General features: G+C 28.7%; 1 protein-coding gene across 1 annotated transcript; it reads right to left on the bottom strand.

Moving 5' to 3' along the window:
- Positions 1 to 8,318: 8,318 nt before the first annotated feature.
- LOC113371257 lies at positions 8,319 to 11,782 on the bottom strand. The gene is made up of 2 exons (XM_026611892.1): positions 11,006 to 11,782; positions 8,319 to 8,762 (listed from the first exon to the last, which is right to left on the bottom strand). The coding sequence occupies exons 1-2, from the start codon at positions 11,780 to 11,782 to the stop codon at positions 8,319 to 8,321; spliced, it is 1,221 nt and encodes a 406-aa protein (XP_026467677.1).
- Positions 11,783 to 14,522: the final 2,740 nt, after the last annotated feature.

The following is a 14,522-nucleotide window of genomic DNA, read 5'->3' as shown; positions in this document are numbered from 1 at the left end:
AATTTGGTCTCGAACGATTCAGAATGACTAGAAACGTAGAGAAAACATAAAAATTACAGGTCGAGAATATATTTGATGTTTTCCTATTATGTTATTTTCAAGGGCGGCATATTTTTATAGTCAAGGCAATGATCAAAAAATATATATTCTTACGTCACCAATCCCATAAAAAATAAGTTATTGATACAGGAGGGTTTTTATAACAACTAATGTAGACGTAAGTGATGACTTACGTCTCGCTCGCGTTAGAAATGAACAAATATAGAATGTGACGATAATGATGAATAGTATTAGTATCATGTTTAATATAAGGAACAGAAATGGTTTTATTCTTTATTATCTGTTCGCATATTTTTGACGAGATCTATATGAATACAATAAAACTCAACAGTTTTTGTATTTAGTTTATTTACCAGTATTAATGGATTGTTTATTATTTCTAAAAACAAGGTCAAAAAATGCAGGAAATAAATCTTATATAGTGTCTACATGAATTTTGTCGCTAGTATATTAAATTACGTATTTCAAAATTTATGAAAATCAGACTATTAATTACTGACGTACAGGTTAGAGAACAATCATTTAAAGTTTTCAATAACTTTACACCTTCATATTTTATTCTAGTTATTGATTTATTTTTAATTGGCAAAATATATTTAAACATATTAAACTTTATTCATTTAACTATTTTCTAATATCAACATACAATTTTTATACTTCCAATTGAATTTTACTAAGCTGAAAAACAACCGTGCTTACTGCTTTCAAATGAAATAATTTTGTCAATAGAATCGTAGAAAGGTTACGAAATGGACAAATTACAATGCTTATTGTAATATGTCAATGAAGTAACAATATTTTCAGTAATCCTTTAAACATGATCTTTGGTTTTAATTATTATTGTTTATTACAAGATGACGATCTATGTTTTCTATATCTAATGGCACATAGAGCATGTTTGCTTAGCTTCTGCACCATGTACGTGAACTAAAATCACACATTTCACGTAAGACATATATGTACCTTTTTGCTTGAATGATTTCCTAATTGATTTCCTTCGAAACACGTACGTTTTGAATTGACATCATATTGATTTTAGTTAGATATTAAACTATTTATTTATTTATATCATATATGAATCTAATTTTTAATTACCTAAATGACGTAAAAAGAATAATAAATAAATAATGTAAATATCATATATTCTTCCACATTTAAAACACACCAAATACTTACAGACGAAACAAATAATTATTCATTAAATGATATATTTAAAATAGAGAAATGTAAATTAATACACAAAATGAAATATAACAGAAAAAAGAGTGCGCGTAAGGTTCACACGCAATTGAAGTAAAACTGTTTTGATATCACAGGATACCATTTAAATTGTAAATAAATACATTATATAACAATTTTGAATGTTTTTTAGTAATATTGTAACACTTGTGATGCACACATTTTTTAGAGTCAACCATTATACACATTTATATAATAATAAAGTATAAATTATATATTTATGATAGCATTAAAAATATTTATAATATTTGAAAACAATAAGGTAATTAAAGTCATACTTCAAATATGAAATGATCGGTTTGTTATTGTAATTAGCATTTAGGACTTGGACCTTAATTAGAGAAGTGAAGTAATTGCTGATTAATTCTATTAATTCTATTAAGTTCTATAATATTTGTTCACACAGTGCATTATGTAAAACAACACCTCAAAAAATATTGTTTTCAGAATTTCACTCATCATGTAATAATTATGTTTGAAGAACTTCATGTAATTAAAATTAATATACATTCATTGACTAGTTGCATTTTTTTTTACTTTTTTGCTGGCGATATAATCTCATTCTTTGAGCAGCTGTAGTATCTGTCTTGCCTATAATTTTTTTTCCATTTTAGTAATAACCTTAAAGTTATATTAAAGTAACCTCGAAAATCTCGAATAATACAAATTACTTCAATGAACTTACGTTTCTTACACGTTTTGTTTAATTTATTTTCATAGTTTCATCATGTCTGTCACTTTGGAAGTCAAATACTTTTCCACATATTGCTAAAAATGTTTGAGTTAAGTGCACTTTTCCAATGCGACAATTCTAGCTGCTTCTCTTTGTTTGTTCCACATATTTTAGTTTACAGTAAATGCCAGAATTGATAGTTGATATTGTTTATGCCTTTTAGAAGCATCTCAGAGAACACAACACATTTATAATCCCACCAAAATGATTGCGAATATGACGTGATGATATTTTCTGGTGCAAAGCTTCCAACATGGTTTGTGCTGATTCATATGGTTTTCTTCATGATCAATTTCGAACTACGTACAGGATACAATTTTCACCCCTCGTGATTATTCTTTTTTAACAAAAGCGCAGTATCGTTTCATTTAAGTTGTATATCGCAAAAGTTTTCGCAAGCCTTGCGATATGAAGCAAAATTTAGTAAAAAATACTCACTGAAAAATTATTTGATTATTAAAATGACTTTTCTGAAATAGACCATTGTGGAAGGATGGTGAAAATTTAGAGTCGTACTCATTGTTTAATTCCGCATTATGAAAATTAAAATTAAAAGAAAATTGATTTAAAAATTTAAAAAAAACGTTAGGTGGTGTTTAAGGGTGTTCAACCCTTGATGAAAATTAATAGTTATTTGAAGTAAACAGAGTTCTATATATTTTTAACTTTTCAAAGGAGTTTGTTTTCATAAAAAATCCGATTTGCTAATTTTATGTTTTCTCGACGTTTCAAGTCATTCTAAGTCGAGTAAGACTAAATTTGGAAAAAGTATGTGTGTGTGTATGTGAAGAGATTTTTTACCTCAAATCGAGCCGATTTGAATAATTTAAAAGACATTCGATGCATCTTAATGAGGACTATCGTTTGTCAGTTTTGCGCGAAGATCGGCCAAGCCATTTCTCCGTGAATCGCAGGAAAGTGAAAACTTTTTCGTTCAGGATTCAGCCCGCAATTCTAATCGGTTTTAAAAAATCAAAAACTGTTCGAAAGATATTAGTTGGGAATGATACTGATTAGTTTTAGGTGAAAATCTACCGAGCCTTTTTCTTGTAATTAACCGTTAAAAAAAAATTGCCGATTTTTATAAAACTTTTTTTGATGATAGATATCACGGTCTTATAAAACATAGTGAAATATTATGGCCCTCCGAGATGTAGTTAAATTTTCAAAATCAGTCAAAATTTGAAAAAATATTATAGTCAAAATTTGGGTCAAAAGTCGCTTTTGTGAGGTGATAAGTGATGCATTGTCAATTAGAAATGGCTTTAGAATTATGAAAAAAGTAAACGAACAACTTACAAAATTTCTCTAGTTTTGTCAAAAATGTTATCATTTATTTAAATTATTAAATAATATCTTAAACTACTTACATGATATTTCGACGTTTTTCATGAAAATTAACATGGTGATAAAGTTCATGCACTAAACTGTCCTACAAAAATTTGGTGTATTATATAAATCAATTTTAGAAAAATAAGCTACAATTTTAAGACATACAAACAAGAACGTGTCTACGCACTATATTTTTTAATATAATTATAGATATTATAAATGAGTTTGAGAAAATTCAATTGGAAATTGCAATGCTTAGATTTAATCCAAAGCGAAAACTTTATTGTTGAAATAAACAGTTGAAAATGTTATCTAATTATATAAATCTCAATTTCGGTTGGTTAAACAACTATTACTCTTATCGGGAAGTTTTTGCAACTTGCCTTAAGGCTAAATGGTACTTTCAACTAGTTTTTAATACTCGACACTCAGAATTATTATTATTTTGCGATACCATTTGCTTCATATAGGTAAATGCAACTGTGTAATTTTCACTATTGATATATTACTGTCATGTTTCATCTATAGTTGCCAAAAGATTTACTAAATGTTTATGTAGGACAGTTGTAAATATATTGTTGAAGTAAAACTTATTGCTACTGTACAAGGCATTTAAGTAAAAATAAATAAAACAACGCCTAAGCAAATATTGTTTTCGAAACTTCACTCATCATGTAATAATTGTGTTCGAAGAACTTCATGTAATTAAAATTTACATATATTCATTGACGTATGATATTTTTTTTACTTTTTGCTGGCGTTATAATTTCATTCTTTGAACTGCTGTAATATGTGTTTTGCCTAAAAAATATTTTTCATTTCAATAACTTCAAAGATTTATAGAAACTACGAATAATATAGAAATTATTTCAATAAACTTGTGTTTCTTACACGACGCAAATGTTGCATTTGTTTTATTATTTTTATTATAATTATTTACGGGGCAGGGTAAAATATTCTTCTGATTCAGGCAGCTTTCATTAAATCAAGATTTGTACTACGATGTAACTGTAAAATGTTTATTTATCTATGCCGATTTCCTTGTTGATATCAGTACGCATACAACGTTGACGCCAGTACGCATACAACGTTGATTCCGGTACGCATACAACGACAGATCTCTATTCACATACGCGACGACTAATCACGATCGACCCGTTTAGAAAGGATATCACCGATAGCGAATGACGAATTATTGGCACTTTTATCTTATCTTATCTTATCTGCCGTAACGCACTTCCGTTGCAATTGTACGGATTTACACCCTAGTCGCTTCTACAGAAGTTTTACTTAAAAAAATGGTCAATATGTTTCAAAAATTTTACAATATTATTCTAAATTCATAATTCATTCTTATTTTAATTTTTACACTTGCTTGTACTTAATAATGATCATCATGGAGGGTAAACTTATCGTTAGAACAAATGCGCTTTGGTATTGTGCTTCAAATTCAGCATTTATTTTAAATTTATCTATGACTTATGTGTTGATTTAAATTTAAATTTTATATTGATTTTGTGTATTTGAAAGTTTTTGCAGAAGCTAGCTTAAACAAAGTAGTTTTTAAATTGCTTAAGTTATGCAAAATATAGCTACGATTAAAATTTGGTTAGATTTGAGGGGCCAATTTTCCGATAAAATAGAATGTGCGTTTAGGTATTAAATTTGAAACGCCTGAATGCTTAGCAAATACATAGCAATTTGACAGTTTTATTAGCAATTTATATGAAGAAAAGAACGTAACATAGCGTTGTCCAATTTCGCTATGTTGCAGTCATAGATAAACAAGTATAAATGGTGTAGTCTATTTTATTGGAAAATTAGCTTCTGAATGTGGTTCAAGCTTTTACTTTAGAATTTAAAGTGATCATTTGTGTAAAGCTTTGCTAACATATAAACCTTTTCTGTATTGCAGTTAGATGGAAGCACGCTCTCTTGCTCTTCATCTGCTGTTTCTGGAGGAGGCGTAGGTCGTAACATTGCTGAAGCAATGTATAAATTGGGCGCAATGCCGAAATTAATTTCGGCAGTAGGAAAGGATGCCCATGGTAGATTTCTTGATTCTTTACTTCCTGAGGAATGCACCAGAACTGTCCACAGACCTATTGAGGGTGGAACAGCCAGCTGTACTGTTATCTTGGATCATACTGGAGAATGCAAACTTTTCCTGGGAGATATGAAAATGCACGACAATATTACAGTCGATTTGGTGAGTAAATTTTTTTGATTAATATTTTAATACAAGCTGAAAATAATTATGTTGTGGATCAATAATAATTGATGTTGGTAACTTTTATATCGATGCTTGTTACTTCTGACTTGATATACAGTTATAACCCACTTAACGCTATTTCGTTTAGCGCTGTTTCGGTTTAGCGCCCTTTTATTTTAACCTAGGTTTTGAAGGAGGTAAATATGAAAGATGTTAAAGAAATAATTCAAGAAGCAGAGCATTCTTTTTAATGATGAGCTCAAGGAATTAACTGAACAAGACAACAAAAATGTTAATATCTGTGATTTAGAGGAAGAGCAAAAAGAACTTTCCATAGGGTTAAAAAAGAGTGTTTCTACCATAACTGAAATATGGGCTTCAAGAAATAAATGTTTGGCATTATTTTTATTAAAAAAACATTAAACAACTACACACATTTTTAACTTGTGTATGTGAACAGATTTTTTGCCGTAAATCGGCGTTTTCTCGAAAACGTCTGGGCCGATTTCAAAAATTTAAAAGCCATTCGATGTATCTCGACGAGGACTATCGTTTGCCAGTTTGTGGGACGATCGGCTGAGACGTTACTTTATAAATAGCAGAAAAGTGAAAATATTTCGTCCACGTTTTAGCCCGCAATTCTGAACCGATTATGAAAATTCAAAAACCGTTCGAAAGATATTGATTGGGAATCGTGCTGATTAGTTTTTGGTAAAGATCGGCCGGACCGATCTCTTGTAATAAAGTGTTAAAAAAAATTTTCGACGATTTTTATTATTATTTTTGTGACGTAAAATATTACGGCCCTACGACAACTGGTTCAACTTTGAAAATTCGTCAAAGTTTGCAAAAATTGGTATAGTTATTTTGGCATTTGTCAAAATTAGACCTTTCATCGACGTTTTCCCAAAAACGCCTGAACCGATTTCAGAAATTTAAAAGCCATTTGATGTATTTCGATGAGGACTATTGTTTGTCAGTTTTGTACGATGATCTGCCAAGCCTTTTTTTTTTGTAATTTGAAAAAAAGTGTTAAACTTTTCGTCCATATTTAAGCTCATCCTACCGAACCGATTTTGAAAAATCAAAACTGTTCGAAAGATATTAGTTGGGAATGGTACTGATTAGTTTTAGATGAAAATCTACCGAGCCGTTTTCTTGTAAATAACTGTTGAAAAAAAAATTAAACCGATTTTTATGGATTTTTTTTGCGATATATATCATGGTCTTATAGAATTTATTGTAAGATTACGGCCTTACGACAAGTAGTTTAATTTTAAAAATTCATCAAAGTTTGAGAAAATGAGTAGTTTTTTTGACGTTAGCTAAAATTAAAATTAGACGATTTACTTGGTATAACAATATAGTACTTGTTCTTAATAAACATACAAAACGATTAAAATCGTACGGAAACTGGTTCAAATATAATAATTGATAATTTTTGAAAAGTTGCTTTTTGAAAATACTCCGAGTTAACGTGTTCGTTCGTTTTCAATTATGTGTAATAAATCCACTCATAAATTAATTTATTTTTTATTGATTATGTCGATTATTTACACATATCGGGAAGTTCATGTAACTTGCCTCAAAGCTAAATACCAATACCAACTAGTTAAATTTAATACCTAACCAATTCTCTAGCCATTTTCCCCTAACCTCAATATAAGATAAAGATAGCCTCGTTTAGCGCTGTTTCGCAATACGCTCTACTTTTATGGAACGTATCCCCCACGTTAAGGGGGGTCTTACTGTATTTGTATAAATCGGGGGTCTTACTGTATTTGTATAAATTACATTTTATAATGAAATATAAATTTAATTTTGATTCAGATTTGGGATGTAATATTTTGAAATTTAGTGCAATGTAACTACCTGTAAGTGATATTTTTCCGGCAGACTTACCGGCATCTGTAAATAATAGATATGATCAAGCCAATTATTCCAAAATTTAAAGAAGTTTTATAATTAACAAACAGTTTGTAGACCAATCAAATTTTATGATATTTGTTAGCTATTAACCCTATCATAATAAAATTTTTCGACAAAAAATATCCAACGAATAATAACGAAGAAACGACCCGGACAATCTTTACCAAAAACTTATCTGCACGAATCCCAACTCATATAATACCAATGAACTGTTTCTAGTTTAGCTAAAATTAGCTAAAACATGGATAAAAATTTTCATAAATGGCTTTTTAGTTTTTTAATTCGCTATAGCGGAAAACACGTCGAGAAGTAAAATTTTGGCTCGTATGCACATAGTTTTTACAATTACCATTTATTGCTGTCAAACGATTCAGAACAATTTGAAAAAAAATTAGTGAATCGGATTTTCTTGCAAAAACAAACTTCTCTTTCAGTAAGTTTTGAATAATAAAACATAGAAACATGAAAGATATATTAACTATTAAATTGCTATACCTATTAAAAGTGACAAATCATATGATGAATATGATGAGGGTTTTGATGACAATTAAACAATATCTGTTCAGAATCTGTTAAATATGTTTGAAACAATTCAGCAGATCAATACAAAAGTGTTCAAGATATTCAAAATAAAATGTTTGATGCAGAAAATCATAAATGTAAAACATGATCTTCAACTGAATTAAGTAATCAAAGATTTTAGTGCTGATTGTAAAAAAAAGTTTATTGTACATATAAAAATACAAATAAATAAACTGTTCCGAATATATAAAAGACAAACATTTTTCATATGCTTGATTTTATTCTCAGAATTTAAATGAACTTTCTTTTAGCAGCATGTTTGACAATATCATTAATTCTAATATTATAGAGATTTTGTCTCTTCTGATCCTGAAAAGCTAACACACTTCCAATATCTTTTTCACTGTCTTCAGCCATGTCGTTCAGCACAGGCGGTTTATCCGGATCCGATAACAACAGGAACAAATTCGAACAACAAGCGATAAATGGAAACACTGCATATTTCCTTAGATCCTTTTCAAATTGTTCGTAAGGATATAACACTTTTGGATCACTTCCCAAAGTGACTATAAAATTGCTCAAGTGCTCGTGGTAGACAGACATCAAATCGTCAAAATGATCTTCTAGCATTTCACGTTCAGTGCTATTGTAGAAATAATTGACTAGGTCCACCACAGGGGAACACAATCTGCAGAGTTGCCAATCGAATAAGCATACTTGCACCGGTTTATCATCCTGTAAATTAAGGAAAAAAATATTCAATGTATAATAAATCTATTGTCTTTGGGGCGATGTTTATGTCCTGCTGTTAAAACGGAGATAGTAATAAAAGAATTCAAACATAAATTAATAAATTATGAAATATTATCTAACAAATTTGGATCAAATTAGGTTATTGTTTTGAAATTTGACTCTGATATCCCTGTTCGGTATGTTTTCAATTGAAACTTTCGTTACATAAACCTGTCATTCTGTTTAATAAAATTTATTGATAGCTTTATTTTTTTTTGCCTAAATACAAACTAATACGAGAACAATAAGCAAAACGTTTTTATTTTTAACGAACAGTATGGATAACTTCAATAATCTTTTAAAAAAAATTGTGCAAAAAGGCCATATTATGGTGCACATGGCGCAGTGGTAGAGACTCCACCTTGAACATTTTCAAAATCACTAAACTTTCTGTAAATGCATTTTTGCACACCGTCTACTCAAGCAAAATGTTTTTTGAATTATTCTAACCGGATGATCCGTTTTTACAAAAACTGCATAATCGTTTTTACACCCTTTGCGTTCCATATCTCCGAAACGGCAAAATTGCCAATTTTTTAATTATACAAATCGATTATTTCATACTGTGGAAAATGTCGAGGACATTTGTTTGAAACATATAAATAAACTTCACAATTAGAATCTTGGTACGGAACCCAAAAAAAATTACACAAAATTTGTACACAATATTAAAAGCTCTATAAAATATCTGATAATTTGATGTACATATGTCCAATAAACATTTTTGACGGCCAAATAACTGGTAAAACTTATTCTTATTGAGAGTCCATAGCAGCTGGACCTGGCTTCCTAGTTGTTCATTTTGTCAATACAAGTAAAATGTTTTTTGAATTACTAAAATCGGACGCTCCGTTCTCTTATAAACTGAGTTACCGTTTTCGGCACTTTTTGCCCCGTATCTTGGAAACAGCTAGACGTGCCTTTGCCAAAAACTAATCAGCACATTTCCTTATCAATACGAATCTAATGTTTTTTTAATTATTCAAATCGGTTGATCGGTGTTCCCGAAATCGTCGACGAAAATTTGTATCCACACACACACAAACACACATACATCCACACATACATCAATTTTTTCTAAGGTATGCCAAAATATTCAGAAACCTTTGAAACGTAAAGATCTACAAAAATTTTCATTTTAGATTACTATAACTTGTCCTACGGGGGAATAATTTAAAGAAGATTTTACTTGTATTGACAAGATGAAGAACTGATTAAACTTTTGGGAAAGCAGGTCCAGAGGTTTCGGAGATCTAGTAAAAAAAGTGGAAAAATGCCATTTGGCGGCCAAAAATGATCATTAAACATATGCACATCAAATTATCAGATATTTTATAGAGATTTTAATAATGTGTATCAATTTTTGTTTACATTTCTATGGTTCCGTAACATCGTTTTCGTTAGACGGCGACGGAGCGCGTACGCGCTTCGATAATTTGTCTCTATGCAGCTAAAGCAGTGCGATTGCTTTGGAGAGAAGTGTAAAATTTCCAAAATATTTCAAAATAAAAAAAACATTTTTTCCAAATTTTTTTCTAAGTTTAAAAAAAAATTAGTTAAAAAAAAAACGTTTAGTACGGAAAGTTCCAGCAATTTGTCTTAAGGCCATACATCACTAGTTTTTGTCTAACATTGTTTATATGTAAAATTCGCCTGATCGCACAGCAAATAGATAGAATTTTTCACAGTTCTTCCTCAAGGTCCGCGGTTAAAATGGTCAACCACCATGATTTCATAATCAGAATTTTTTTGATTGACCTCAACTATGGGGTAAAAAGGAAAAGATGCCAAATTTAAGAAAAATTAATAAATAACAAATTTAAATAATTAGGAACTGGAATTTTATTGAGCATTGTTCGACAGTTGTTTGTTTGATATATCATATATATGTTATGTATTGCAATGTAGTTGGTTTGGTTTCCACAATATGATTACTGAAAGTCAAATTAGACATTTCTGCCCCGCTTTACCTTATTTGAGGAAAATGGAATTTGAGATACTTATATACAATACAACTAAATATTTATACTTGTTTATCTATGCTTATATATCAGTGAAGTGCGGATAACTGTCAAATAACTTTCAATGTTAAGAGTGGCATCAGATATTTGAATTTTGTTTTAATAAAATTCTTCAATAAAATTATCGTTATTATTACTATGATTTCAAAAATTTCACTTACCTACCTCATATTTAAACATCATATTATTATTCCAGCAATCAGCATGATTTATGACGCAATAATCTTCCGAACCAACTCCATTAAAAAATTCCTTTACTGTTGCTAGTAGATTTTCTCTAACCTTTCTAACTTTATCTTGTAAATCTTCATCACATTTATTTAACGCCTCAACAGCTTGTGCTAAGCCAAAATCACACATATCTAAAAAAGCTCTTTCACTGAGCACTCCTACTAAAACTTCTGGAACGTTTGAGATTTTTTGAAACACTTCTTTCCTTTGGTCTTTCAAGGCAAAACTTAAAGCATGAAACTCTGCAAGAGCTTTTACAACAAGTTCTACGTGAGGGCGATTTATTTTACTCAACTTGTTCAACATCACATAGGAATTTGATTTGAGATCATCCATTATGATATATTCGGAATTTTTAAGACATCCAGAATCATAACAATGGACATATGACTTGAATTTGTAATTTTCCGTTAAGCCTTTTTCTTTTTGAAATTCTTCGAATGTTTTTAGTATATTTTGATAAACATGGACTTCTCTGTTGAATGCTAAGTTTAAGTTCAATTTGAAATTTTCTATAGGAACTTTGCATACTAAGTTATGAGTAGTTTGCAAGCCTTCTTTTTCGCCGGAAATTTGAATTCTATAAAGTGTTCCACCATAATTATCTCCAGGATTGGAAGCCAAAGATATATTAATATCACTGTTTTGAAATCCTATATCTTTTATCACCTTTGACAAAGCATTGCGCACAGTTTCATTAAACATATTCATTTTGTTAAGAAGTAATATTTATATTTGCATTAAAATATTTCACTATAATTTTCTCAATTTTTTTACACTTATCTGTCGTACGTTATTTGATAAGACAATGCAATTAATACCTGTTGGAGCAGATATACCAAAATATTTCGCAACAGAAGGCAATTTCGTTCTGTCTTGTAACTGTATATCGAAATTAACGATTCTCAAAATATGCGTCAAATAACAAAAGATGAGTTAAAAGTATTTCGATTCGATCAATAGCATTGTTGAAACACTTTTAGGCCAAATGTATTTTTAGAATTTTATATTAATCATAGATTTAGGATTTTAATAGTTCATAGGTTATAGTATGCGAATAGATCGATTTCATAGATTTTTAGGTATGGGTTTGAAATGCTTTGCTGCTTATATTATATAAAATAGGGTTAAAATATATAATAATTTATGTTTAGTAAAATTCACAAAAAATAAAAAATATACAATTACAAAAATTTTATAAAACCATACTTAAAACAAAGTACGTAAATTAATTGGTTTATATTGAAACTAAAAAACTAATTGCATTGTGCAAAGATGCAGTAACTTCTTAATATTATAACTTCAAAAATATTTTCGTTCCTCGAAAAAAATTAGGCAAAATGATAAAAGTAAAAAAATATGTCATAATCTATTTCTAATATTATTTATTACTAAAAGTTTCAGTGTTACTGATGTATGATATCATCGGTTGATAACTTTGTATGATTTGCCGGCCTTCAATTCATAAACTTTGATTACGATATCAGAGTTGTATGCGTCAAAATTTAAAAATATTATATAATTCAATAATGTAAGTAGAGTTATGTTATTTTCATTCTCTAATGCAATAGATACAATAGGATTTTACATTATTTTTCAAATTGCTCTTGAGAAATATTAGTTTTTATATTTCTCTGTTTTTTTACATTTTGACCCTCAATTTAGACTTTAGATTCGTGTTCAGCGGTAAAAAATATATTGGAGACATGCGTCGCACACCCTATACAATACAGTCAACTATTTTTGTGGATCTGTGAATGTGATATAGAAACATTTTGAATTTTTTTTAATATGGTTTGAATTGCGGTAACAACAAAAAATTATCTGAGTTTCTTCTTTATTGTATGTAAACAATAAATTTTGGTTTTCAATTAAATTGAAATATCTAATTTTACAATTTCTTGAAAGTTTCAATCTTATATATGAAATTTTGTGTCACAAAGTTTGTTTCCGTACTCCTTCGAAACGGGTTTACCGTTGTAACCATGTTGTAACTATCTATTTTTCATACACCTAAGTGATAGGGTTGTTCACCTTTTTTTTAATTCTTGGACAATTTTTTTTGTTTCTATTTTTATAGCCATTTTAGCAATTTAATGATTTTACATATTGCGTTCAAAAATTTTTGACATAATTTTAGTTCCAATTTTTAAGCTTGAAGAAAAAAAGCTTAAATTTTATTTTAAAATACAATATTTAATTACTAAGAGTGGTCCAAACCCAATGCTTTTTGAATTTTTGGTGTCAACTTTTTTATTATAATTTTTTTAATGCTGAATTGACAAAATACAAACAATTTTTTTTACTTCATAATAATATTTATCTTTACCAAGGGTTGTCTACCCCTAACACTTTTTTTCTAATTTTTGAGACCAATTTTTTTTAAAAAGTGTTTATAATTTGAAATGAAAAATCTCTGGAACTCTTTTTACTGCAAAAAACAATTTATTTTGTTACCTGTAGGTCGAATTAATAGAAGTCTTTCTCTAAACCTTAAAGTTTAAATTAAGGATATAGCTATAGGTATAAGTCAACAACAAATGAGTTAAAAACCCACAAAATTATTTGATATACCTGGACAAGTCATATTTGACATACTGTATTATGGTATGTTAAAAGTTGACAACAAATAGAGACAAATTTTTATTAGAACTTATATATATATATATATATATTAATTAATTAGTTTAATTGCACTATTGATTAACAATGAAGTCAGTGATTTAAAATATGCTTTCATTAAAAAATGTAATGTGTACATATAAAACGAACACTACATGTACGAATACTATATGTATTTTTATATATTGCAATGTAGATGCAATGGGATGAGCCTATATAATTAGCAATTTTTTGCCGCAGAAGAACATTTTTTCATGATTATAAACCATGAGAAGCAAAAGAATATATATAGTGCATATTTTAAACTATTATAATGAAAAACTTTTGTGAGATTATATTAGCAAATTAACAGTCTTTTATTTATACTTTTATTGATACAATAAGTTAAAAATAAATGCAGGAAATAAACTAAAAATTGATAATTTAAATATTTAATTCCTAAATATTTAATTGATCGATCTTCATAATTATATTGTCAAATTTCAAAGCCAGTGTCATATAAGCGCTATTGATAGTCTTCTAGTCTAATATGTAGATATACCTACATCTGCATATTGGATGTAAATGTTTCAAATTGGAATTTTGCATTTATTTGGTCAAATAATTTTTTTTAAATTCTACAATTGTATTAATCTCAATGATATATTAGACTGTGAAATCAATTTGAATGGCAATTATTTTAATGATTTTAAGAAATTATTCTTGTTCAATGTCAAAGCAAATTTTTCAAATTCGACGCGCCCAATAAAAAATCATAATATCATTATTATATATTCACTTATCTTATGTACAAAATTAGTTATTATTAAACCTTTCTAAACCTTCTAAA

This window comes from Ctenocephalides felis, unplaced genomic scaffold (genome assembly GCF_003426905.1).
Source record: "Ctenocephalides felis isolate EL2017-DRISC unplaced genomic scaffold, ASM342690v1 CF-g0.4_SCAFFOLD_01492, whole genome shotgun sequence".
NCBI lineage: Eukaryota > Metazoa > Arthropoda > Insecta > Siphonaptera > Pulicidae > Ctenocephalides > Ctenocephalides felis.
The sequence above is the reverse complement of the archived record's forward strand: the minus strand, read 5'-3'. Positions and strand labels throughout refer to the sequence as shown.